This window comes from Pseudorasbora parva, chromosome 1, assembly GCF_024679245.1.
Source record: "Pseudorasbora parva isolate DD20220531a chromosome 1, ASM2467924v1, whole genome shotgun sequence".
Lineage (NCBI taxonomy): Eukaryota > Metazoa > Chordata > Actinopteri > Cypriniformes > Gobionidae > Pseudorasbora > Pseudorasbora parva.
In genome coordinates this window covers 44,553,274-44,576,924 of record NC_090172.1, presented here as the reverse complement: position 1 = coordinate 44,576,924, position 23,651 = coordinate 44,553,274, and the positions used below count along the sequence as shown (strand labels likewise).

Sequence of the window (23,651 nt, the reverse complement as noted above, 5' to 3'; positions counted from 1 at the left end):
ACTTTTAATCTGTACAATACATGAAATCACTCATACGTTAAAGACAACTGGAAACACAGAGCTTGACACCACTTTAAAAATTAAATTGTGAGGACCAAATTCCTGTTATGCATATTAAGGATATTGCTGAACTATAGATTACTTTCATAATAATGTTTCTAAATAAACTGCTTTCTAGTCCAAAAGCATGCTTAATCTGATTATAAAACTGGTCCACTGAGTATAGGTCACCTATACTGATCAAATGGTTTTTTTTTAAAGACTAGGAAGGATAAATATGAGATGAGGCGTTATTAAAGAACCCTTGTGGAATGTATATTGCTTTCAGAAATTCAGTCCTGAAATCAATATGCTGCAGTTCTATAAATAAACACCAACCTTATGATAGGGCATTACTACTTTTTCTGATAAACTGAAACACTTGAGGAGAAGATTGAGTATTTTCTGTTTCCCCCTCTGATCTGAGAAAAAGGTGTAGGTGTGACGAAGTTGTCATTAGTCAAATAATCTGTTAAAAAAAGGCAAAAATGAAACAAGTCAACATCTGGATCTGATTGTGTTTTAATACGCTATGAGATGCCATTATTCTTAGAAATTAATTTTAGCTTAATGGTATCTATTGAGGGCGGTCAGATTAATGAAATGGATGAGGCCTTTCTCCATTAAAGCATTACGCAGACCTGCCATTAAAGTATTACATGGTTAAGAGATCATATTCATTTTAGTTATGGGGATTTAGAAGCTCCTAGTCGTTTTCTAGAGTGAAATCTAACATTTTCATTTACGAAAAACCTGGTGATTAAATAACAGAGAAATTGTTGCTCAACGGTTCCGTTGTTACATCCCATGTCACGTTTTGTTAAATGTTTTATTTAGGATATCATTTAGCAAGAAATGTAGAGATTTCCATAATTTATTTCACTCAAAATATAAACTCTACTCACATATGATTATGTAATGATATTTCAACATACTTGTGACGTTACAGCTTATGGAGGAGGGTCTGTGATTTTGTCGCCATCCTGGTAATAATGATAAAAGCATGTTAAGCAGGTTATGTGGCTCGATATTGCTCTTATCTTAGTAAAGTAATCCATCAGAGTGACCTGTGTGTGTGTCACTGGTGTGTTCAGACAGTGAACAGTCCTTTGCAGTTGGGGCTGGGATTGGCATGAAATCAAAACTGAAGTTATGCATTACATTCTCCCCTACCCACTGGCACATTTCAAAGAATCAGATATTCATCTTTACCTAGAGGTCTATGCGTTTTGTATATGTGCATTTTGTATATGTTTTACAATATTAAAATGCACTTTATTCTTTTTGCAATAAGTGACAGCCTCCCCGATAAACCATAAGAATAATACAGTTTCTACGTGTGAAATTATTATGTATGTGCATGCATTTATTTTAAAGCCATGAGTGAGGCTATACTAAGATTTCCAGAGATTTGCACTACTAGTAGATTTTAAAAACTCCCGGAGTGGTCTCATCTTTCAAAGCATTTCACCCATATAAATGAAGCACAAACTCTTAAAGTATTATTATGTGTTGAAATCCAACAGCAGAACATCTGGCTCATATGCCAAGGGTTAGGTATTAGAGAAATCCACAGAAATCTTTTAGAGCTAGAGTGAACATTTTTATTATATATTTGAATATCTGTGCTCCAGTGTTGTGGTTTTATAGGCCTACATATTAAACTTGTAGAGTGTGGCACTTGCAACACCAATTCCATGGGTTTGGTTTCCAGGGAAATATATATTATGTGTCTCATCGTTGTGTTGGTGCATTTAAGGGGATAGTCCACCCAAAATGAAAACTCTGTCAACCTGAAAAGCCTGTATGGATATCTTTCTTCTGCTGAACACACACTGTAAAAAAAATCAGGTCTCCAATGGAAAAATTCCTAGTGACTGATCACATCTACATTTTTCAGGTGGCCAAACTGAATTTCTGTGAATTAAATTGCATCAGTTCACGAAATTCAAGAAATTCAATTTGGCCAATTGAAAAAAAATTATGTGATCTGTCATTAGAAAATGTTCAATTGGAGACCTGAATTTTTTTTAGTGCAAAGGAAGATATTTTAAAGAATAGAGTTGACTTCCTTATTATGGAGGGGGGAAAAAATACTGACATTCTTCAAAATCTTATTTTGTGTTCAGCAGAAGAATTACATTTATACAGGTTTAACAACAGCTTGAGAATATGACACATTTTTTGTGTGAACTTGCCCTTTAAGCAAAATCACAACAAGAGTCACACACAATTTTGACAGGAATATTACATTTATACAAATAATTTTTAGAAGTAATGATATCACCTTATTTTCAGACAAAACTGACCCAGTTTATTTGAAAATTTCCGTATTAGAAAGTTCTGAACAAAGCTAAAGCATTTAATTTTTGCGTCAGAGTCCAAGTGCAACTTAATAGGAAAAAGAACATAATTGTTTTATTAACGGTTTTAAATTAAAAGTAGCCTAATAATAATTGTATTAAATAAATTAAGCCCTTAATAAAAATAACTCCACAAAATGATTAAAAACAAAGCAATGAAAAAAAACTAAATTTTATATTTTGATTTCTTTTTATTGAAATACAAAATATTAGAACCATCCAAACATGGCACCCATACTGAAACAGCCACCCTGCAGGAAGACTCTGCATATTGCACAGCACAATACATAAACAGGCTTGCAGTTATACCACAAAACATACAAAATTAAGTAAAAGAAATAAAACGTGTGCAAAACCGTGGGACACATCCGATATACAAACATATCAAGCAAACGCGGTGCTTTTTATTTCGACTGCCACAAAACAGATGTTCCCGAGCCCTGCTCCTTGTGTGACGTCAGCGCGATGAGAGGGGTTTGCCCCTCGCGCATTAGGAGGGAACTACAGGATGAGACGAGCTCGTGCAGGCTGTCACTGCCGCCGCCCAATAGACACCCGCGATCCGGAGCGCGAGCAGGACGACCTCCTCCCAATCAAGAGGCCGGAGTGTGAGCCTTATCCTGACCTCAATTCGGCTTGGATGCTTTAGCTACAATCGGCAGACTGAGCAAGCGAGAAAGGAGAGAGTGTGGGACAGAGACGGATATTTAGGATTCAGCTCTCGCGCGTCCCTACTCCCTGTCTTGCAATGGGATGCACGTTAAGTGCAGAGGAGCGCGCGGCTCTGGACCGGAGCAGAGCGATCGAGAAAAACCTGAAGGAAGACGGATTAAGCGCAGCCAGAGAAGTCAAATTACTGCTGCTGGGTAAGTCGTGAGGTTTCACTGGCCCATTTGTAATGAGTGCATTGAATAAGGATGCTGCAGGTATGTGTGTGTGACACCACTGACACAGCCTGTGTCTCCGCAGGCGGAGGGGAGTCGGGGAAGAGCACCATCGTCAAACAGATGAAGTAAGTGCGTTTTTTTTTAAACATTCTCAATGATGTTGTGCCTTTTTTGTCGGTTCCGCCATGCTTGTGAGCGATTAAAGGTGGGGGACTGTTTGTCGCGCGCTGTTCATTGTGTGGTAGTGCTGAAACACAAGCTTACCCCAAGAGACAGAGCTGGGTGAGTGTGTATGTATGTATGTATGTATGTTAGTCGCATGTGTGCAGTGAAGCTCGACAGTGCGCGTGTGCTTTGCCGTTTTTTCTGCCGGCCTGGGCTCTAAAGTTCCTTAATGTTTCACGCTTTTGTCATGTGCCTTTAGTCTGGGGCCGGTTTTTGTGTATTGTGCCATGTTATGCATTAAGGCCTTGTGTTCATTTTGCCCTCTACGTGTGCTTGAGAGAGAGAGAGAGAGAGAGAGAGAGAGAGAGAGAGAGAGAGAGAGAGAGAGAGAAAGAGAGAGAGTTGGTGAGGCATTAGAATCTTTCTCTGTATTAATCTTAATGGGTGGCTTTTAGTGCTTGATCCCTGCAGTCTCGTTTAGCGTTATCCGCCCATTAAAAGGATTTACCGGGACTATGCCACCTAACCTTACATTTTCATAACTACAGATGCACACACATCTACAATCATTGCATTTGTCACCAAATGCACAGTTTTATTAAATGTCTATATAAATAAAATACAAGTTTACAGATCATTTTAATGCACCAGTATCAGTGCGCATTTTTGTATTTTTAAGCAGACACATCTTAATATCAGACCTAAAATATATTTTGATGTTTTCAGTACACTCTTACCAGTTAAATTTTAACTTTTTATTACAGTTATACAGTTATTGCATAGTTACTCTTTAACCTGTGGTTTAAAATATTAAAGCGACCAACAACTTGTGCTATGCAACCTGTAGAAGCGCATCATCATCATACTAGTACTTTTGCCACCACATACCCCAGTCACATACATATATGCGCATTATTGTGTCAGCACTGTTGACCCATTGGGTTTGTGTGATGCGCATGTGTCTATAATGGCTCTGTTGTGTGTTTGCGTCAGGATTATCCATGAAGATGGGTTCTCCGGAGATGATGTAAAGCAGTTTAAACCTGTGGTCTATAGCAACACCCTTCAGAGCCTCGCCGCCATCTTGAAAGCCATGGAATCTCTTGGCATAGAGTACGCTGACAAGGACAGAAATGTATGTAAACACACATGCAGCACACCCTCTTGTGAACTGACTTTAAAACTCCTACACTACACAGATAATGAAGTGCAAGTGGTGTGATGGAAGATTATTTAAAATATTCAGATGCAATAAATGTTTTATTGTTTGACCCGCAAACATTTTCAAAGCAATTACTGTATCTAAAATTTGTTCTAACCTCTTAATTCTTAATAATGTTATTACATTGATACAACAATGCAAGGAGGCCGAAAAAAACAGTTAATGCACCTTCTGTTAGTGTACCTGTGCACACTTGTTGTGATTTGCAGTGTTCTTTAATGTTTGCATTGGATTTTCCTGGTGATTTACCTCACCTTGCATTACCCAAACCCTTCTTCTCACATGATGCACTGAGCTACAGTGACACCTAGTGCATGAAATTAGAAAACATCATTGTGGTTGCCATTGCAGTGCACATTTAGTGGGTGTGCTTCTACACTCATTTAACAGGTTGTTTTTAACATTTTGCATGTGTTTATAGGCAGATGCTAAGATGGTATTTGATGTGGTTGGTCGAATGGAAGACACAGAGCCATACTCAACAGAACTGCTGAGTGCCATGATACGTCTGTGGACTGATGCTGGAACTCAAGCTTGCTTTAACCGCTCTCGAGAGTATCAGCTTAATGACTCTGCCCAATAGTGAGTTCCTCTGTTTTACACTCACAAATACAATAAGATGGTCCATGTCACCATCAGGTGTAATGTTCAACACCCTATATAAATCATAATACCCTATAAATCTGTGTTTCAGTTACCTAGACAGTTTGCAGCGCATTGGATCTCCAGATTACCTTCCCACTGAACAGGATATTCTCCGAACCCGAGTCAAAACTACTGGCATCGTTGAGACAAATTTCACCTTCAAGAACCTTAACTTTAGGTATCTATTAGGTTATGCATTTGATGTGAATTTAATATATTATTTATTGTACTCCTATATTGTTATCCTAAACGCATGTTATGGCACCTTATCAAACCTTTTATCTGCATAAAATTAGTAAATATATAGAGTTGAATCTCAACTGGTTTCATCTATATATATATATATGTATATATATATATATATATATATATATATATATATATATATATATATATATATATATATATATATATATATTGTCATATGATCCAGCCCGAAAACTTCTTAGTGTAAATTTAAGACATTATAGACATGCTAATATGAGTTTCTACAAAGCTGCATTAAAACAGTGTTTACTGAAAGAAAAGAAAAAAAGTGTTATAAAATCTGACTTGACTCATATCTTTAATTTCTTTACACTTTAATTTATCTTTAAAATATTATGTTTTAAATGTGAATGCTAAAAGAATTACATGGGAATATTTTGTTGAATAAAAAATAGTAGTCCGATGTTAGTCTTTATAGTTATTGTCTATTTGTGAAGGAATTTGAAAATTAAGATTTCTTTTCATTCTCTTTTAGATGCTACAAATATCTGTGGTCGACCTATTTTTTTTCTTAACATGCATTATGAGTTTTGACTTGATTGGACAGTTTTTTTGTGTGTGTGCACACATGCGTGTACATGGCTTCACATGTGTCTTGAAAGTGTGTGATGTTTCGTCCCCAGGCTGTTTGATGTGGGGGGACAGAGATCAGAGAGGAAAAAATGGATTCACTGCTTTGAGGATGTGACAGCCATTATCTTCTGTGTGGCACTGAGTGGATACGACCAAATGCTCCATGAGGATGAGACCACGGTGAACTACTACACTCAGACTTACACCTGATCATTAAGACAGCTTGCATACTGATATTATGACATTTAATGGTAAAGTAACTTTAAGCACTCTTGAGTTTTTTGTATTTTGACATTTTGTTCTCTAAAACAATCCATTGACGATCAACCTAAAATGGATTTGAAACACCGAAAATACAGAGGAATCCTATAGGTTTTACCAACCATATATACATTTTATAAAAAAGCATTTATTCGTGTGTGCTAATTGTGCAGTTCCAAAAGTGCAAGTATGTTTGATTCAGTGTCTTCTCTCTCTCTTCTCTGCAGAACCGTATGCATGAGTCTATTATGCTCTTTGACTCTATATGTAACAATAAGTTCTTTGTTGACACGTCCATCATCCTTTTCCTCAATAAGAAGGATCTTTTTGGAGAAAAGATTGTAAAATCTCCCCTGAATATCTGCTTCCCAGAATACACAGGTACAACAACCATGCACAAATCTATAGCCTACAAGACATTTACAGATTTAAAAAGTCATCAACTTTTAAATTCTCATCATGTCTTCATTTTTCCGACAGGCCCAAATACATTTGAAGCCGCCGCAACGTATATACAGGGTCAGTTTGAAAGTAAGAATCGCTCTCCTAATAAAGAGATCTACTGTCATCTAACCTGCGCTACAGACACAGGAAACATCCAAGTGGTCTTTGATGCTGTTACTGACATCATCATTGCCAATAACCTGCGTGGCTGTGGCCTCTACTGAGCACCGACTCCACTTGTTGCCCTTCGAAATGGTAACAAGTGACTGAACTGACACCCCTGTGACTTTGGCCAAGGCACTCCCTTAATTCATTTCACACTGTCAATTTTTGTCTTTTGTTCAGAACATGTATCCCTTATTTTCTTTTGTAGTTTGTCAGTACATTGCTGGAGTAAATAACGTATGGGTGTGCATGTATAGTGTAAAACGAGTGTTTGGCCGGGCATAGATGCTTTAAGCATGAGTGCATGTGTGTGAGTGTCAGTCACAACGAGTGAGAGTGTTTGTCAGGTGATAACACACAAAGGTTCTCTGCTGTGTAAGAGACTTCCAAGTGCTGACTAAATGATCCTAAACTAAAATGATCTCAAAAACCCGAAGGATCAGTGTCTCTTGCAGGCTTTTCTTAAAAAACCCAAAAATGTCTGTAGAAAAACAGAGTGACTGAGAGCAAGGTATATGGTGAATCATTTAGCAGAGCTGAATGTCATTTCAGAAACTGAATGTTGTCCAGGGGCAGCTCTTAAGCCAAAGTTGTTTGAGACCTGGCATCGCCCCTTATTGGGTCTCTCTGCTCACTGGCTTCAGGCTGTGACGTAAAATGCCTTTCAGCTAATGAAGCCTCTTACAAAGTGTGATGTTGACAACATTCTCACTCAACATGAGCACAAATAGTTCAAAATCTGTTCGTTTCTGTATAAATTTATTCTGTAGTTTATTTATTTATATAATTATAAGCGCATGTATTTACATATTTTGTATCGCCCCACACTTTGTGCACCCTATCAATGTCGGGCTACGAATACAAACAAACTAGCTTGCAGACTTTAGATGGAGAACAGCGTAAATATTAAGACAGTAATTCAGACTCATATATATATATAACTGAATTGCTGAACGAATGAGCTATTGCTTCTTTTCATCTCACTCTCTTCAACTGATGACACAATGACGTGTGAGAGTGTACATATGCGTGTGTGATGCATGCACACTCTTTATTCTACCATGACCTGTTACTTAACCCAGATTTCTTTTCCCAGTTTCCTCCTTTTTCTCTGCTGTGGATGAATTTTTTATTTATTTATTTTTTTAGGTTTTGTTTGGTGCACTGAATGTTCTCCTTTCTTCCCTTGGGGTAATACTGCACTGTACTGCTGGGTTTAGTCTTCTGACCGACCAATGAAATGTTTACATTAAAAAAGAAAACACTTTAGCACCATCTACTGGCTGTGCACTGATTTGTCTGTAAATCCTTTAACGTGGTTACCGGTAGGTTATTTTAACCTGCAGATATACAATACAATTATTATAATTACAGCAGTTGCATAAATAGATCAAATAACGTCAGTTTTGGGAAACTCATAAGAACGTTCTGGAAACATTTTTTTGGTAACCGAAGCCAAGCTTCCCAAATTTTTACAGGGAGGGTTATTTTAATAACCTACACAGAACCTTATCAAATTGATATTTTAGGTTTTATTTTATATTAACCAAAAACTATTATGCTGGAAACTAAAACTGTTTGCTGGGATACCTTGCTTTCCTTTTTATATGTGTCTATTCCTACATGACTACCAAATGAGATCCCGAGTTCATCCATCAGCGCGCTCACACTCTTCATATGACGTTTACACGTGATTGTGACGCACGAACGAGCGATTCCATTTATTTCTACCAGACAGATTTTTCCAAGACAGCATCGTACACACGTTGAAATTGAGGTGGGAAAATGGACCAGTGTGACTGTTCTAAAAGTAAGTATATAAACCAAATATAAATAAATGTATATATATATAATCGAAATAATAGCAAGAAACGCGGTGGTGTGCACGCGTCTTCTGGAAATGATAAGACCTTTGTCTTGTAGCTGGATCTTGTAACTGCGGGCAGAACTGCAAATGCACCAACTGCGCGTGCGCACATAGCAAGAAAAGTGAGTCGAATAACCAGCGCTTTTGGGTTGTTAAACATCACTTCACCCAGAGTTCTGCAGAATTTAATCAATTTTCCCCCTTTCGACCCGGTAGGTTGCAGCACTTGTCCATCTGAATGCAGTAATAAGGGCACGAAGGGCTGCGAGAGCGCGTGCAAGGACAAGGAGAAATCGTGCGACACAAGATGCTGCAAATGAAAAGGCTATATATGCGCTGTGACACTGTGCTCATTTAATAATAAAAACAACTCTATCGTGTACTCCCGCATTTGTTGTGATTATTCATAAGCTAAAAGTATGTATTTGACCTTATTTCTCACACATAGCCTGTCCTAGGATACGCTCATGCACACTGAATAAATACAGAAAATAACAGTCATGCTATAAGAACAGCTTGTTGCAAACTTCAGAAAACTAATTGTAGCATTCTCACACAGTTCTCGTTTCTCTTACCAATATTTAAATATATTTTCCTAAAAATATTTGAATATATTTAAGGTGTGTTTATGTGTATACATTTTTATTTGATACTGTTTGATAAGGTAAAAAGACAACCTGACAACTGGAACCTCGACTTTAGGTATTATCAGAATCAGTTATTTAAAATTAATTTAATAATCATAATAAATTAAAATAAGGATGTTTTATTTTATCACATTGTTGAACTCATGAGTTTTATGACCTTATAAATAAATACCTTCAAAATGTATTCATTTAAAATTGATCCTAGAGCTTGTAATAGCTAGGCCTACTGAATATAATTGGAGGACAGAATTCAAGAGATCGTAAAAAGTAACAATAAAAACATTATTGGGTGATAACGACAATGTAGCATAAAACAAGACAGGAAATTGTGTTTTAATGTAAAAACTTACAAACTAACAGGGCTACATTACTCAAATATTTGTCAGTTAATAACAGTTTGCTTACAATCAGGATAAAGAACGTCACATTAGCCACGCCTCTTTAATGTGTCGAGCCAATGATATTACTGCACACACTTGTCACGCAGAAGAGCTTGAAGAGACGCTGTCAAATTACGGACGTGTTTATATTTAATTTGTTTACAAGATTCGCAAATTGGTGGACGCTTTTGTAGCTTGAGTGTGTAGCAAATGGCTGTATGACCTTTCTAGTCGAGACAGTATTTTTCATGTTGTCATCATAGCGGCCATCACACGTCTTTGTCTGCGGAAGTTGTGTTATCCAGTTAAGATCATAACGATAAGATCATTTAGACTGGAATGGACTTTGAATTGAAAGGTATGACGAACTCTTTTATCATTCCTTTATGTTATAGCGTGCTTTCTTAAGAATGAATGCACCATATATGCAATAGACTGTCCCGGGGTCAGTGACCGGGCACATGCCGGTCAATATGTTTGGATTTGGACGCCTCTCCGCCGAGGGAAAAATCGGAATCGCGTCCGGGGTTGTTTTTTTCTCTATGCTTATGTCCAGGACATTAATATCGGAGCGTGTTGACATAGGCACGCGTGCTTTGCTGTTTCGTGTTCAGTTTCTTCTCTTCATCAACTCCCTGCTGCTAATCGGTTCTCTTTACATCTGGAAACGCGTGGTGAGGCGGCTGTGCGGAACCAGGGGAGCTCCTTCTGTCCCGCAGAGATGTTGGCGTCTTCTTGTCCTGCTGTTTCTCACTGTCGTGCACGGGAGCTACCTATGCATGTTTTTCCTCGTGGATACTGAGCCACACTGGTTTTCATTGTTGAGTTTTTCCTGTTTGGGGGTTTATGTCATCCTACTGTTCTTCCTGTTTGTTTTTGGCTGCCTAACCCGCCTTCGCAGGCTTCTCTCCCGCAGGCGAAGTGACGAGGATGCGGGCGCGAGCGGATCAGCCAGCCAGACCGTGTTGGCATTGATAGTAACAGCGATACTGGCAGTGTATGGTTTGGTAAATGCAGCCCAGCCTCCACTGGTAATTGAGGTGGAGATCCCAGTAGAGAAGCTCCCTGAGTCTTTGAACGGGCTCAGGTTAGTGCTTTTGTCCGACATACATCTGGGACCTACAGTAGGCCGCTCCAAACTTCAGCGCATTGTGACTATGGTGAATGAACTGAGCCCAGGTAATTAGATTACATCTTGTATCAGATTATTGTTTGAAATATTTAAGGGATCGCTCACCCAAACATTTAAAAAAAAAAAATGTCATCAGTTACTCACCCTTATGTTATTCCAACCCAATTGCTTCTGTGGAGCATAAAAGAAGAAGATATTTTTTAAGATTGTTGGTTAACAGTTTTGGTTCCTATTAGCTTGCATTGTTTGTTTGTTGTTTGGTTCGATGGCCCATAAACTGAAAGTCAATGGGAACCAAAACTGTTTGGTTACCAGCATTCTTCAAAACATCTTCAGAAGAAAGAAAATCATACAGGTTTGGAGTGACTTGAGAGTGAGCAAATAATGACAGAATTGTACTTTTTTTGCTTGACTATCCTTTTAACGTGTACCTGACATTGAATTTTACTCTTTGTTGCTGCAGACATAGTGGTTATTGTCGGTGATCTGACTGACTCTCAGGTAACTCGATTAAGGAGCGCTGCCGAACCACTGGGACAGATGAAGCCTCGACTGGGCTCCTATTTTGCTACAGGTAACTTAATGACATAAAGGGAAATAATCGTTTATATGTAAATAAATGTTTTTTTATTACATGCATTTCTGTATGACTTCCAGGCAATCATGACTACTACACTGCTGATGTTGAAGGCTGGTTTGAGCTCTTGCGCTCAATGGGGATTGAAGCTCTTCACAACAGCAATGTGAAGGTGTTCCGTCCTGAACAACCTGAAGACTGTATTTGCCTCGCTGGGATAGACGACCTCGAGGCCCGCATGCTACGGTCAGTCCAGTGATATCGTCTCAGGCTCATTTAAATGTATGCAAATCTGGTGTATGTGCTTTGCACTGGGAGTCATGTCAGTGGTGTTGTTTTGGTTAAAGATACCCAAGCCATGGCATGGATGTTGAGAAAGCTCTTAGTGGCTGCAGTGCAGAGAGCCCTATTATTCTTCTTGCACATCAGCCTCATGCTGCCAAACAGGCCCTCCAGCAACGGCCAGACATCAACCTTGTACTCTCAGGTATGTAAATGTCAACAAAAACATTGTGGTCTTACAGATGCTTTTAACGTGAACATTTAGGAGTGTACTGCTGAAGAGTAACATATGCCCTCCATTGAGTACTGATCTCTAAAATGCAATTTTGTGTTTGTGTAGGTCACACACATGCCGGTCAGCTATTCCCCCTCACCATCCTGGCATTCCTGCTGAATCCATTTTTCTGTGGACTCTACCGTGTCTCTGAACACACTATGGTCTATGTAACCGCTGGAACCGGTTATTATGGCATTCCAATGCGAATTGCAAGCCGTTCAGAAATCACAAACATTATACTGAAACGTGCTTGAGAGCACTCAAATAGTGCAGGGATCAAACATACATTTTCGCCCATACATATTCATTACCTCATCACCCTGTACACTGTCACACAATTAAACATGTATTACATAGTAATGTATGCATAATTCTGTGATACATCAGTCACATATACGATGTTCAAGTTTGCACTGATTTGCTTAAGAAAAATCGTATTTACTATTCAAAGAATGAGACACATTTAGCAAAATTTTAGTTGTCATTTTTTTTTTTAAATGAGTGTAGTATTTTAAATCATTTGCCAAACATGCTAGAAATTTAAGCACTTTATTTTGAGAATATCCATGTCCCAAAGTGCCAGTTTTTAAAATTAATTTGTATGTATTTGTACTGTTTTAGCCATTTAATTACAGACCATTACATGCTACCGGAAAGCATCAGCCTCAGAATTTCTCTTTTCTACTTATAAGTTTTTATCCAGCAAAAAAAGCCAGTCATATTGCAAACATGCTTTTATATATTTGCAAAAGTACTAACTGAATACAAAACCAATGGGAAAAAAGATAAAAGAAAATATATTTGCTATGGCAACTGAAGATACGTTTATTTAATTGGTACTACATTTACACACTTAAGTGTATAAAGTTTGATAAGCAATGCATGCAATAATACATAAACTTACAGTTTTACAATTTTAATTTCCTCAACAAGAAAAAAAGGATCGTTGCAAGCAAACGTCTATTTCTCGGGTGGAGGAGCTTTTTTCTTCACAGACCGCGTCAGAGCTTGCTGTACCACCGGATAGAGTTTGTGACAGCCGTCCATGCAGGTTCTCACAGCATCAGTCAGTGTGTCTTCCCGCATCTCCCCGTCAGCATTCAGACCAGACACTTGATTCAAATTGGGAAGCAGAGCCACGGTGACACATCCCCGATTCTCCTCGTATCCCTCCTGCCAGCTCCCACACTCCTCTGAGTATGATGGGTCAACAAGACACGTGTTTCCATTCTGCCGCAGTGCACAGCCTAACACCACATCATACATTTCAATACCGCCATCCGCCAGGGCCATAGAGGCGCAGGTCACCGCATGTGCTAGAGTCGAGCCGTCATTCTCCAGAACGATGACATTAACCTCAATCTGTGAGCGTGGGTATCTGTGCAGGCAAACTCCAGGCTGCAAACTTTCGAGTAGAGTCGCGGACAGATCTTTTTCTTCGCTGCCTTGGATCCAGGCACCCCGTTTCACACAGGAAAACGGCGCGAGCCTAAAGTCGCAAACAAGGCGACCGGTTTTCATGTCTGTTTCGTCCTTGCGTTCAATTTCCCTCGGTCCGTATACCGAGCATATGATCTTGGTGTTTCCAGCCTCGAGGTACGCAGAGCCCTTTGCCTGGCTGATTAGCCCGCAGCGCGCAAAAACCGGCCGCACGTCTCCATTCCCGCGAACGCCCTGCCTGCTGCTGGCTTTGGGAATTTTGTCTGGGGACAGAAAGAGCAGCGGGGACTGCGACTCCTCCGGTCCACGGATACGTCTTGTGTCAACCGGCATTTTCGATAAACCCACGTGTTTATTAAAACATAACTTCAGGAGTGAAACCGTTCAGGTCTTGTTCTAGGAATTGTATGCTACAGGACACTGCCGATTATGCTCTACCGCCATCTGTCGAATAGGCGGACATGACGCACAGTAGGGCATGAAGCTTGTTGCAATATTCAGCAGCAAGCAACACACACATACACACACACACATATATGTATATATATGTATATATATCAGTGGCGATTTCTTTAAGACTGCAAGGGAAGCTCGGCTTCCCTTATTATGTCACAAAATTAATGGTCAAATATGTACTATTATATTAACATTGTATTGACTAAAAATGCGTTAGAAAACGTTCATCTCAAAGACGAGTTCGTTCAGAATCAGTTACATATAGCAGGTCGGCTGACTCGATTTCCTTCTCATACATTCCCGCAGCGTCACAGTGCATTTCCCTATTGAAGCCCAGCGTCCATTGACTTCAATGGGGCTGCTTTGAACGGTTTTTTTCAGCGCTTCGAAACTAGACGGTCATTGGATAAACGCTGCGATTATGTCCCGCCCACGGACGCTCAGCGTCTCTGGGAGTGAATGGGGAGTGGGCTGGCCCGGACGCTGAGCTTCTGCGTGATGATTGGAGGGTCTGCATCTCCTTTTGACTGACAGCGATTCTGTACTATAAGGAATCACTGAAGCTATTCGCGCTCAGTCCCATCGCGGATTTCTCAAGTTCAGTCGAAATAAAAACTTCTGCAACCTATTTCTTTGATATTTGCTTGGCGAAATTGCTTGATTTTCATCATACATTTCACACAATTATACACCACATTCCTTGTTTCAGTTTTACAGAGTTTAATATTTTTTTTAGATCGTTCATTCATTCACAGGGTAAAAGACCATTTTCTTGAAAAGGAACGTAGGGCAGAATTTACTTTTAAATAAATAAGACAATTGGCCAAAAATGAGCTTCCCCTCTCTGACAGACCAGTAGCCGCCACTGATATATATGTATATATGTATATATATATATATATATATATATATATATATATATATATATATATATATATATATATATATGTATATATATATATATATATATATGTATATATATATATATATATATATATATATATATATATATATATATGTATATATATATATATATATATATATATATATGGGAACGCTTCACAGATGTAATGGTTTTGTAAAAACAAAATAAATACAAACCGAATGAAAAAGACAAAACAGGCACTTTTAATTGCAAAAGATGTGGAACAGTGCATGCATCACGCAATTCCCCTGCATATGGCAAACAGTGCAAGAACTGTGATAAAATGAATCACTTTGCTAAGATGTGTAAATCAAAAAAGTGCGGTTGATGATGTCACAGAACAGAGACCTAGGCCCTGTCCCAAATGGCACACTTCATGTGCACTTTCTGTCTTGGGGACTTACAATGGCCATTGCGTGCGCGTGTCCATTAAGTCCACAAGACCATAGGGTGTCCCATTCGTCATTTAAGCTTAAAGAAGTGTGCTCGTGAGCGCCCCCTTTGCGGCTGCTATGCGCCCTCGATGCGCACTTCAGCTAAGCCCTCAAGTTTGCGCGCTACGCAGAAGACTTCTACCCGGCAGTCAAAGCGGCATTACATCGTGAAAGTGCGGACTCAGAGGAAGACTGTGAGGGTTTAGGGTGCCATTTTGGGACAGGGCCCTAGTCTCTTCATAGGTGCAGTGGAAACGCAGACAGGGACAGGTGAATGGACAGTTGACTTGAAACTGGAGCACAAACATGTAAAATTTAAACTTGATACTGGTGCGTAAGCCAATGTAATCCCTTACAGCCTGCTGCTAAGAATTGGAAAAAAAGAACATACTTAGACCCACAAATGTGAAACTGTCAACTTACACCGGAGACAAGATACCCATGAAAGGAAAGTGTAACTAACTGGACAGGGAAATACAAAAAGAAAACTCATGTACTGGACTTCATTGTGGTGAAATCAGTTGCTAAACCAATATTAGGAATTAATGCATGCGAACAAATGGGGCTCATATGGAGAGTGCGGAATTGAGCAAAAGTGATAAAATGGATATCTTCACAGAGTATGTTGATGTGTTTGAGGGCATAGGTTGCCTGGAGGGTGAGCACACGATCCGAATAGATTCAAATATGGTTCCCAAAGTTCATCCACCTAGGAAAATTCCAGTGACCCTGAGAGAAAAACCTGAAACCCCGAAATGAACAGAATGGAAAAACTGAAAGTAATAGAAAGAATTGAAGAGTTCATTTTTCAGTGATTGTGGAAAAGTCCAAGGGGTAATTAAGAATATGTTTAGACCCCAGAGATCTCTACACAGCAGTGATGAGAGAACACTATCAGCTGCCAACGGTAGAAGAAATAACCAGTAGACTCAAGGGGCCAATTACTTTACAGTGTTGGATGCAAATTCAGGTTTTTGGCATTCGCCTTTGTACATTCAACACTCCTTTTGGCCGCTTCAGATTCCTCCATCTCCCATTTGGGGTTAACTCAACTCCAGAAGTTTTCCACAGGACGGTGAAACAACTTTTTGAAGGAACTGAAGGCTTTGAAATGTACATTGATGATCTGTTGGTCTGGGGAGAAACAAAAGTGCAGCATGATAACAGACTGAAGCAAGTGGAGAAGGTGAGAGTTAAGAACTTCAAGCTGAATAAGGAGAAATGCAAGATAGGCCTAGAGGAAACCAAATATCTCGGACACATCTTCGCACGGGTTGGTTTGAAACCTGATAAGACCAAAATAGAGGAAGTCAGAAAAATACCTAGTCCTTAATGCAAAAAGGATGTGGAGAGATTTTTAGGTATGGTCACTCCAAGTTCATTCCAAACATGTCACAACACACTGAGCCATTGCGTATACTGACCAGAGATGACGTTGCAGTGAGAGGAGGAACATCAACGCGCATTCAACAAATTGAAAATAATGCTCACTGAGGCCCCCTTGCTCAGATACTATGATGTCAGTCTACAAGTAACCCTTTCTGTCGATGCATCTAAAAGCGGACTGGGTGTTGTTTTACTTCAAGAAGACAAGCCAGTGGCTTACACATCGCGTACATTCGAAACAGAACAGCGTTACACGCAAATAGAGAAGGAGATGTTGGCAATTGTGTTTGGAGTAGAACATTTTCATGGTAAATGGTAAATGGACTGCATTTATATAGTGCTTTTAACAGATGTTTGGCCATCCAAAGCGCTTTACATCTTGCCTCACATTCACCCCTTCATACACCGATGGCGATGTCAGCCATGTAAGGCACCATCCAGCTCGTCGGGAGCAGCTGGGGTTAGGTGGCTTGCTCAAGGACACCTCGACACTTGGTCAAGTGGAACTGGGGTTCCAGTACATGAGTTGATGATATTGTTTTCATCAATATGTTTATGGAAGAGAGGTAGATGTACAATCTGACCACAAACCGCTTGAAGCAATAATGAAAAAGCCGCTGAGCTCCAGCGAGAATACAGAGACTGCTGATAAGACTACAAAAATATCAAGTGAATGTGTAGTACAAGCCAGGGAAAGAGATGTATAGCTGATGCATTATCCAGAGCGTCATTACCTGAGACCGGCTCTCCTGATCAAGAAATAGAAGTTCAAGTGCATATGGTAATGTCAAACTAACCTGTGTCAAATGAGAAACTAGATGAATTCATAAAGGAAACCAAAAATGATGTGATTCTGAAAAAACTCAGAGACAGTGCTAAATGGATGGCCTGAAAGGAAGAGTCAAGCAGCAAAAGAAATACAAGGATATTGGAACTTCAGAGAGGAAATATCAGTGATGGATGTAGTTTTGTTTAAAGGAGTAGTTCCAGCATCAATGAGAGCAGAAATGTTTAAGCGAATTCATGAAAGTCATCTAGGCATAGAAAGCTGCAGACGGAGAGCGAGAGATGTGCTTTTTTGGCCTGGAATGTCACAAAGCATAACAGAGATGGTAAACAACTGTGATGTATGCAACACATACCAGAAACGCCAAGCCAAAGAGCCATTACATCCACACAGCGTTCCTGAAAGACCCTGGCAGAGTTCATTTGTTAACCTTTGACCAGCAGGAGTATCTACTCTTAGTGGATTATCACTCCAAATTCATCGAAGTAGAGTGACTGAGGTCAGATACAAGAAGTACAACAGTCATTGCCCATCTGAAGTCACAATTCGCCAGACATGGTATTCCTGAAACAATAATTTCAGACAATGGGCCACAGTTTAGCTCCCGTGAATTTCAAACTTTTGCGAAAGAATGGGAATTCATGCACAAAAACCTCAAACCCCCATCAGACTGTTATACATATGCTAAAGAAGGCAAAAGCTGATGGTAAAGATCCATAACTGTGTCTGTTGAACCTGAGTAGCACACCCATGGAGGATATTGGAGCATCCCCAGCCCAACTGTTGATGGCCCCGATTTGCTGAAGCCTAGCATGGTAACTAACCCAGTCTAGCAGGTGTTAGAAAACAGGCAATAGAAGCAGAAGGAATATTTCGACCAAAGATCAAAACCTCTTCAGAAACTTCAGGTTGGTGACAATGTAAGAATATGGCAAGATGGCACATGGAATCCAGCTGAAGTTACTGGACTTTCTGAGCAGCCAATATCTTATGTCGTTCAGACACCAGAGGAACAGGTGTACAGAAGGAACAGAACGGTTTTGATGAAATCAAAAGAACAAAGAGACACACCAAGGAAGGACGCGGACAAACAAAATGTGACTCAAGAAAATGAGTGTGACAACAAAGAGCAAAACATGAAATGGACACTCAAACAGGGGAAAGAGATGTCAGCCCCACCAAACTCTTAAGCCTACCTGTGAAAACGGCATGTGGACTAGTTTTCTCAACCAAGAAGACTTATTGAGGAGTAGTTCAATGATTTTTCCTTACGTTTATTCGGTCACAGTTAAAAGGACAGGGTTATGTTAAATAAAATCCTTGAAAAATAAAGCTGTTTAGTTATGATGTGCAGTGGGGGGGGGGGTGTGTTTTGCCTGCAGAATGTCAAAAAAAGGGGGAGATGTCATGATACGTAATACATGAGTCGCCTATTGACACCCTGAATCATGTAATGTTGGAGTTACGGGGTGGGGCAAACTCAGATGAACAAGAGCATGGCTAAAACCTTGAGGAGGTCTCGTGTCTTCGATATACAACCCAACAAAACAATTATAAGCTTGTTTCCTCACTGGGAACTCAATCTAGGTCCCCACAGTGACACAAGTCTTACATCTATATATGGGATGACACTGGTTTTGTTTGTGAAGTTCCTTGCTTTAATTTTTTTTATTTGCTTTGTGTGGCTCCACGCAGGTATATTGATAGCTTCATATTTTTAGATCAATTTTAAATCCGAGTTATATGCAATGGAATGTTACATTTAATTTCTTTCAAAAATAAATAAAAGTAACCTAAACAGTGCAAATTAATGAGCTCACAAACAAACTAATTTTTTGTGGTCCCTTTAAAGAGACACGTGCCTCAAGTATGTGCCTCAAATTAATATTTGCTCAAAGGGTTCAAACAGGGTCAAGACGAGCACTAATTGAATTTTGCTGCAGTGTTTCACGTTAGAAAATATCACCGTCCTGACGTGAATTCCTGTTGTTCTAGACAAAACGCAGGTCTCATTTGATAAGTTGCTGTAGTCGCTCTTGTGTGAAATCAGAAGCAAATTCCTCCTGGCATGCATCTGTAGAGAAGCAATCATTTAGACTCGGAACCCACCGTTTCAAACGCTAGCAAGGCTTTACAATATTTCTCACCTTAGGATGACATTTTTAAGGGGTCTTACTTGAGAGAGGCTCACTCGCTATAGGCTACTAAACAGAACAGTGATTTTACAGCAGACAAGTGCGGATGCATTGGACATATAAAGCGTTTCATTATTACGCAGGGAAGTTTCTTGCATTGTTTTCGTCTTAGAATACAGAACTGTATAATTCTAGTAAGCCTATTCGTTTAGCGAACTGAAAATGGAGGAACTGGCCCGGGAGAGTATACGCAGCATTAGTCTGCTATCCAAACCTGCGCGGGGTTCGGACGTCCCGCGGCTGGGCTCGTTTGGGGCCATTTTCATCATGCTTAAATCTGCCCTCGGCGCGGGACTCCTTAACTTTCCTTGGGCTTTTGCGAAGGCTGGTGGCGTGAACACAGCTGTCATTGTGGAAATGGTGCGTTGTAATTAATAAATAAATGTATTTATTTATTTATTGAGAATTAAGCATTTGTGTCATTTTTCAGTCAGTGAGTGAGAATGTGATAGGTATATTTAGAAAAGTCATTAATGTTCATTCAACCCTTTAGCAAAGAAACAACTCACATAAAGCAATACTAATGTTGATACAGTTGAAAATGAATGTGTAGATTGTGGAGTTTCAACGCATTTCAAAATCTTTCTCCCTTTCTCAGGTGTCTCTGGTATTTCTGATAAGTGGGTTGGTCATTCTTGGCTATGCCTCATCAATCAGTCGGCAGAACACGTATCATGATGTGGTGCGAGAGGTGTGTGGACAGAGGATCGGCCATCTGTGTGAGATCTGCTTTGTTTTCAACCTCTTCATGATCTCTGTGGCCTTTTTGGTGGTTGTGCAGGATCAACTGGATAAATGTAAGTGTGTGTGTGTGTGTGTGTGTGTGTGTGTGTGTGTGTGTGTGTGTGTGTGTGTGTGTGTGTGTGTGTGTGTGTGTGTGCTCTGTGTGGTTCCATATGAGTCATTATGTTTCAGTGTGAGACAAACAAATGTGTGTATACACATGACAACGAGACAGATATATTTTTCCTTTGTTTGTGTTTGTTTCAGTGTGCCTGTCTCTGTATGAGACAGTGACGGGTAACACAGAAGAAGAGATGCCATATCATTGGTATACAGATCACCGGTTTGCGCTCTTAATCATGTGCTTTATTATCATCCTTCCACTCTCAATACCCAAAGAGATCGGCATCCAGAAATACACCAGGTGCATTGAAAGCTGACATAAATCTGTGACTCCCTAATTATTTTTACACAATATAATTCCATCATCAATTAAATTTGAGAAGGACTCACAAATCATTTGCTCTCTCACCTCTGTCCCATGTAGTAGAGCTGCTGTATCTATCATTATCTCTGATCTCTTAATGTTTCTTTATGTTTAATTGCCAGTGTATTGGGAACTCTGGCTGCTACATACCTGAGTGTAGCTGTAATTGCAAAGTATTATCTAAAAGATGAGCACACAGCAGACCTCACACCAGAGCACAGTAAAGGGTGAGTTATATGTACGCGCTTGCTGTAAAGTTGTGTGCATGTGTTCATTATTCATATTTATTTTGGCTCTTGTGTTTGTAACAGATTGGACTCATTGGCCTCCATGTTCAGTGTGGTCCCTACCATCTGTTTTGGTTTCCAGGTCAGAATCTACAAAAAAATAAGAATTTCTTTCTTTACATCTCTGATGCACATTTGCAACTTTCTCTGTTGTACTTTTGAACATTATGATTGCTCAAAGCTGATACGCTGTTATCATCATATGTATTGCAGTGTCATGAAGCTTGTATTGCAATCTACAGCAGTATGGAAAACAAAAAGATGACACATTGGGTTTTCATCTCAGTCACGTCTATGATTTTCTGCCTGCTTATTTATACCCTCACAGGTGAGTCAAATCAATATCCTCTAAATATGCACATATGTAGAGCATATTATTACCTGTAATAATATTAATAGTTTTTGTCTTAAATTGAGAGACTGACACTTGGTTGGAATATGGCAGGTGTGTTTGGTTTTCTTACATTTGGACGAGAAGTAGCCTCAGATATCCTGATGTCCTATCCTGGAAATGATGTAGTGATGATTATTGCTAGGCTGCTGTTTGGAATTTCGATCATCACCATCTATCCTATAATACTGCTTTTGGGAAGGTACTGTAAAATATAATAACAAATAAATGTGTATAACTCACTGCACACACACACACACACACACACACACACACGCACACACACACATACACACACACACACATGCACACACACACACACACACACACACACACACACACACACACACACACACAAACACACACACACATTCATGTGTCAATGATTGCGTCTTGTTCACAGGTCAGTGATTCTAACACAAATATTACGCTTTTGGGAAAGACGGGCCATAATGACGTCTGTGTTTGAGAGTCGGTGCCGTCTGATTCTAACACTTCTCTGGATCACTGTGACTCTCCTCATCGCCATCTTTGTACCAGACATGAGTGAGGTCATCAGCGTAATTGGAGGAATTAGTGCCTTCTTTATATTTATCTTTCCTGGTGAGACACTCAATGAAACAATTACAATCTAAAAACACACAAGCATGCATACATATTCTATACCTTTGAGTTCGGGGTTGGTAAGATTTCTTCATCAAGGCTGCATTTCCTTCAGAATCATTCTGATATGCTGATTTAATGCTCAAGGAACATTTCTTTATTCTTCATTATCATCATCAATGTTAATTAGATTGAGGAGGTTATTGAATATTTTTGAGGAAACCGCAGATTCTTTGATTCATTTAAAGTTCAAAAGAACAGCATTTATTTGAAATAGAAGGCTTTTTGTAGCAATGTAAAAGGCTCTTCTCACACATCTTTACTGAAAAAAGTATACGCACACACTAACACGCACAATAATAGACCATGATATGGCATTGACCAAGCTGTTTGTTTGCAGGATTGTGCCTCATTTTTGCCATGCAGACAGAACCTATAAATTACAGAGTGAGGTGCGTAATATATGTTGTCCAGATGAAACAGCCAGAAATAAAATCACGTTCTCTGTTACACATTTCTTTCTTTCTTTTTTTTTCTTTTTCTCAGAACCTTCTTGACAGGTTGGGGTGTGGTGACTGTCATTACTGGAGCTTTTATCTTTGGACAGAGCACAACTATAGCTGTTATGGAGTTGATGCACAAATTTTAATTTTCATCATCATCATCATCATCATCATCATCATCATCATCATCATCATCATCATCATCATCATCAGCAATATTATTGTCTCAGAAAAATGGTGTGTGTGTGGCTAAGACAATGCATGGGAGGATTTTGTTTATATATTTTTATATAACCTATTTGTGTAGGTTTATACAAGAATAATACACATTTTTCAAATGTGTTATATGGAATGACTGTGAACTGTATTTGGATAATAATGGAGAATATGTATGCAAGTGTTAAACACAGTAATTATTTATATTTGTAATAACTTATTAAATTGAATTAACATTTTGCCTCATTGTGAATGTGAAATTAAATAAAACTGTATTTAGCGATGTTCATTATTCTGTAATGAAATGTTAAAAATGAAACCAGGCAAATTCACCAATATTTTACTTATGTTGTGTTGATTAAATAATATCCAATTAAATAATTTCATTTTTAATAATGCAGTTTTGGATGAGAATGAGATAAAAAACAAAAGGTTGGTGTCTAAATAAGGTGAAAGATCTATACTATAATCGAGAGTTCTTGCTTTTTTAAAATTGGTTTAAATGTGGCTCAAGTTTCTTAGGACAATAGGAGGGTAAAATAATGGTGGTAAGAAAAGGAATTCAGTGGGTGAGGTAAGAAAACTGATATGAATATGATTCCGAAGCACATGAGGTCACGTGACT

The 23,651-nt window shown here is 39.2% G+C and overlaps 5 protein-coding genes across 5 annotated transcripts; 4 read left to right on the top strand and 1 right to left on the bottom strand.

Annotated features, from left to right (window-relative positions):
* Positions 1-2,475: 2,475 nt before the first annotated feature.
* gnao1b (guanine nucleotide binding protein (G protein), alpha activating activity polypeptide O, b) lies at positions 2,476-8,306 on the top strand. Its single transcript, XM_067442492.1, has 8 exons — positions 2,476-3,268; positions 3,372-3,414; positions 4,448-4,589; positions 5,098-5,258; positions 5,371-5,499; positions 6,212-6,341; positions 6,650-6,803; positions 6,903-8,306. Exons 1-8 carry the CDS (start codon positions 3,151-3,153, stop codon positions 7,088-7,090), a joined length of 1,065 nt encoding a protein of 354 aa, XP_067298593.1. The 5' UTR covers positions 2,476-3,150; the 3' UTR covers positions 7,091-8,306.
* Positions 8,307-8,537: 231 nt separating this feature from the next.
* On the top strand, positions 8,538-9,280 carry mtbl (metallothionein-B-like). Its single transcript, XM_067442507.1, has 3 exons — positions 8,538-8,841; positions 8,955-9,020; positions 9,115-9,280. The coding sequence occupies exons 1-3, from the start codon at positions 8,817-8,819 to the stop codon at positions 9,216-9,218; spliced, it is 195 nt and encodes a 64-aa protein (XP_067298608.1). The 5' UTR covers positions 8,538-8,816; the 3' UTR covers positions 9,219-9,280.
* A 711-nt stretch (positions 9,281-9,991) lies between these two features.
* On the top strand, positions 9,992-12,852 carry tmppe (transmembrane protein with metallophosphoesterase domain). The gene is made up of 5 exons (XM_067442482.1): positions 9,992-11,104; positions 11,521-11,631; positions 11,715-11,880; positions 11,982-12,121; positions 12,257-12,852. The coding sequence occupies exons 1-5, from the start codon at positions 10,387-10,389 to the stop codon at positions 12,445-12,447; spliced, it is 1,326 nt and encodes a 441-aa protein (XP_067298583.1). The 5' UTR covers positions 9,992-10,386; the 3' UTR covers positions 12,448-12,852.
* Positions 12,853-12,993: 141 nt separating this feature from the next.
* exosc6 (exosome component 6) lies at positions 12,994-14,085 on the bottom strand. The gene has a single exon (XM_067442502.1). It carries the CDS (start codon positions 13,964-13,966, stop codon positions 13,154-13,156), a length of 813 nt encoding a protein of 270 aa, XP_067298603.1. The 5' UTR covers positions 13,967-14,085; the 3' UTR covers positions 12,994-13,153.
* Positions 14,086-19,378: 5,293 nt separating this feature from the next.
* On the top strand, positions 19,379-22,996 carry slc38a8b (solute carrier family 38 member 8b). The gene is made up of 10 exons (XM_067451091.1): positions 19,379-20,176; positions 20,415-20,613; positions 20,807-20,963; positions 21,149-21,253; positions 21,338-21,395; positions 21,527-21,641; positions 21,759-21,906; positions 22,108-22,307; positions 22,708-22,759; positions 22,854-22,996. Exons 1-10 carry the CDS (start codon positions 19,979-19,981, stop codon positions 22,954-22,956), a joined length of 1,335 nt encoding a protein of 444 aa, XP_067307192.1. The 5' UTR covers positions 19,379-19,978; the 3' UTR covers positions 22,957-22,996.
* Positions 22,997-23,651: the final 655 nt, after the last annotated feature.

Excerpts from the sequence above, each read along its gene's own strand:
- slc38a8b (XM_067451091.1), top strand. The coding sequence starts at position 19,979 with ATGGAGGAACTGGCCCGGGAGAGTATACGCAGCATTAGTCTGCTATCC. Across the intron at positions 21,396-21,526 it reads CCATCTGTTTTGGTTTCCAG|TGTCATGAAGCTTGTATTGC; the intron begins GTCAGAATCTAC and ends TATGTATTGCAG. Across the intron at positions 21,642-21,758 it reads GCTTATTTATACCCTCACAG|GTGTGTTTGGTTTTCTTACA; the intron begins GTGAGTCAAATC and ends GGAATATGGCAG.
- exosc6 (XM_067442502.1), bottom strand. The coding sequence starts at position 13,966 with ATGCCGGTTGACACAAGACGTATCCGTGGACCGGAGGAGTCGCAGTCC.
- tmppe (XM_067442482.1), top strand. The coding sequence starts at position 10,387 with ATGCCGGTCAATATGTTTGGATTTGGACGCCTCTCCGCCGAGGGAAAA. Across the intron at positions 11,632-11,714 it reads GGGCTCCTATTTTGCTACAG|GCAATCATGACTACTACACT; the intron begins GTAACTTAATGA and ends TATGACTTCCAG. Across the intron at positions 11,881-11,981 it reads CTCGAGGCCCGCATGCTACG|ATACCCAAGCCATGGCATGG; the intron begins GTCAGTCCAGTG and ends TTTTGGTTAAAG.
- mtbl (XM_067442507.1), top strand. The coding sequence starts at position 8,817 with ATGGACCAGTGTGACTGTTCTAAAA. Across the intron at positions 8,842-8,954 it reads CCAGTGTGACTGTTCTAAAA|CTGGATCTTGTAACTGCGGG; the intron begins GTAAGTATATAA and ends TTTGTCTTGTAG. Across the intron at positions 9,021-9,114 it reads GTGCGCACATAGCAAGAAAA|GTTGCAGCACTTGTCCATCT; the intron begins GTGAGTCGAATA and ends TCGACCCGGTAG.
- gnao1b (XM_067442492.1), top strand. The coding sequence starts at position 3,151 with ATGGGATGCACGTTAAGTGCAGAGGAGCGCGCGGCTCTGGACCGGAGC. Across the intron at positions 3,415-4,447 it reads ACCATCGTCAAACAGATGAA|GATTATCCATGAAGATGGGT; the intron begins GTAAGTGCGTTT and ends TGTTTGCGTCAG. Across the intron at positions 5,259-5,370 it reads CTTAATGACTCTGCCCAATA|TTACCTAGACAGTTTGCAGC; the intron begins GTGAGTTCCTCT and ends TCTGTGTTTCAG.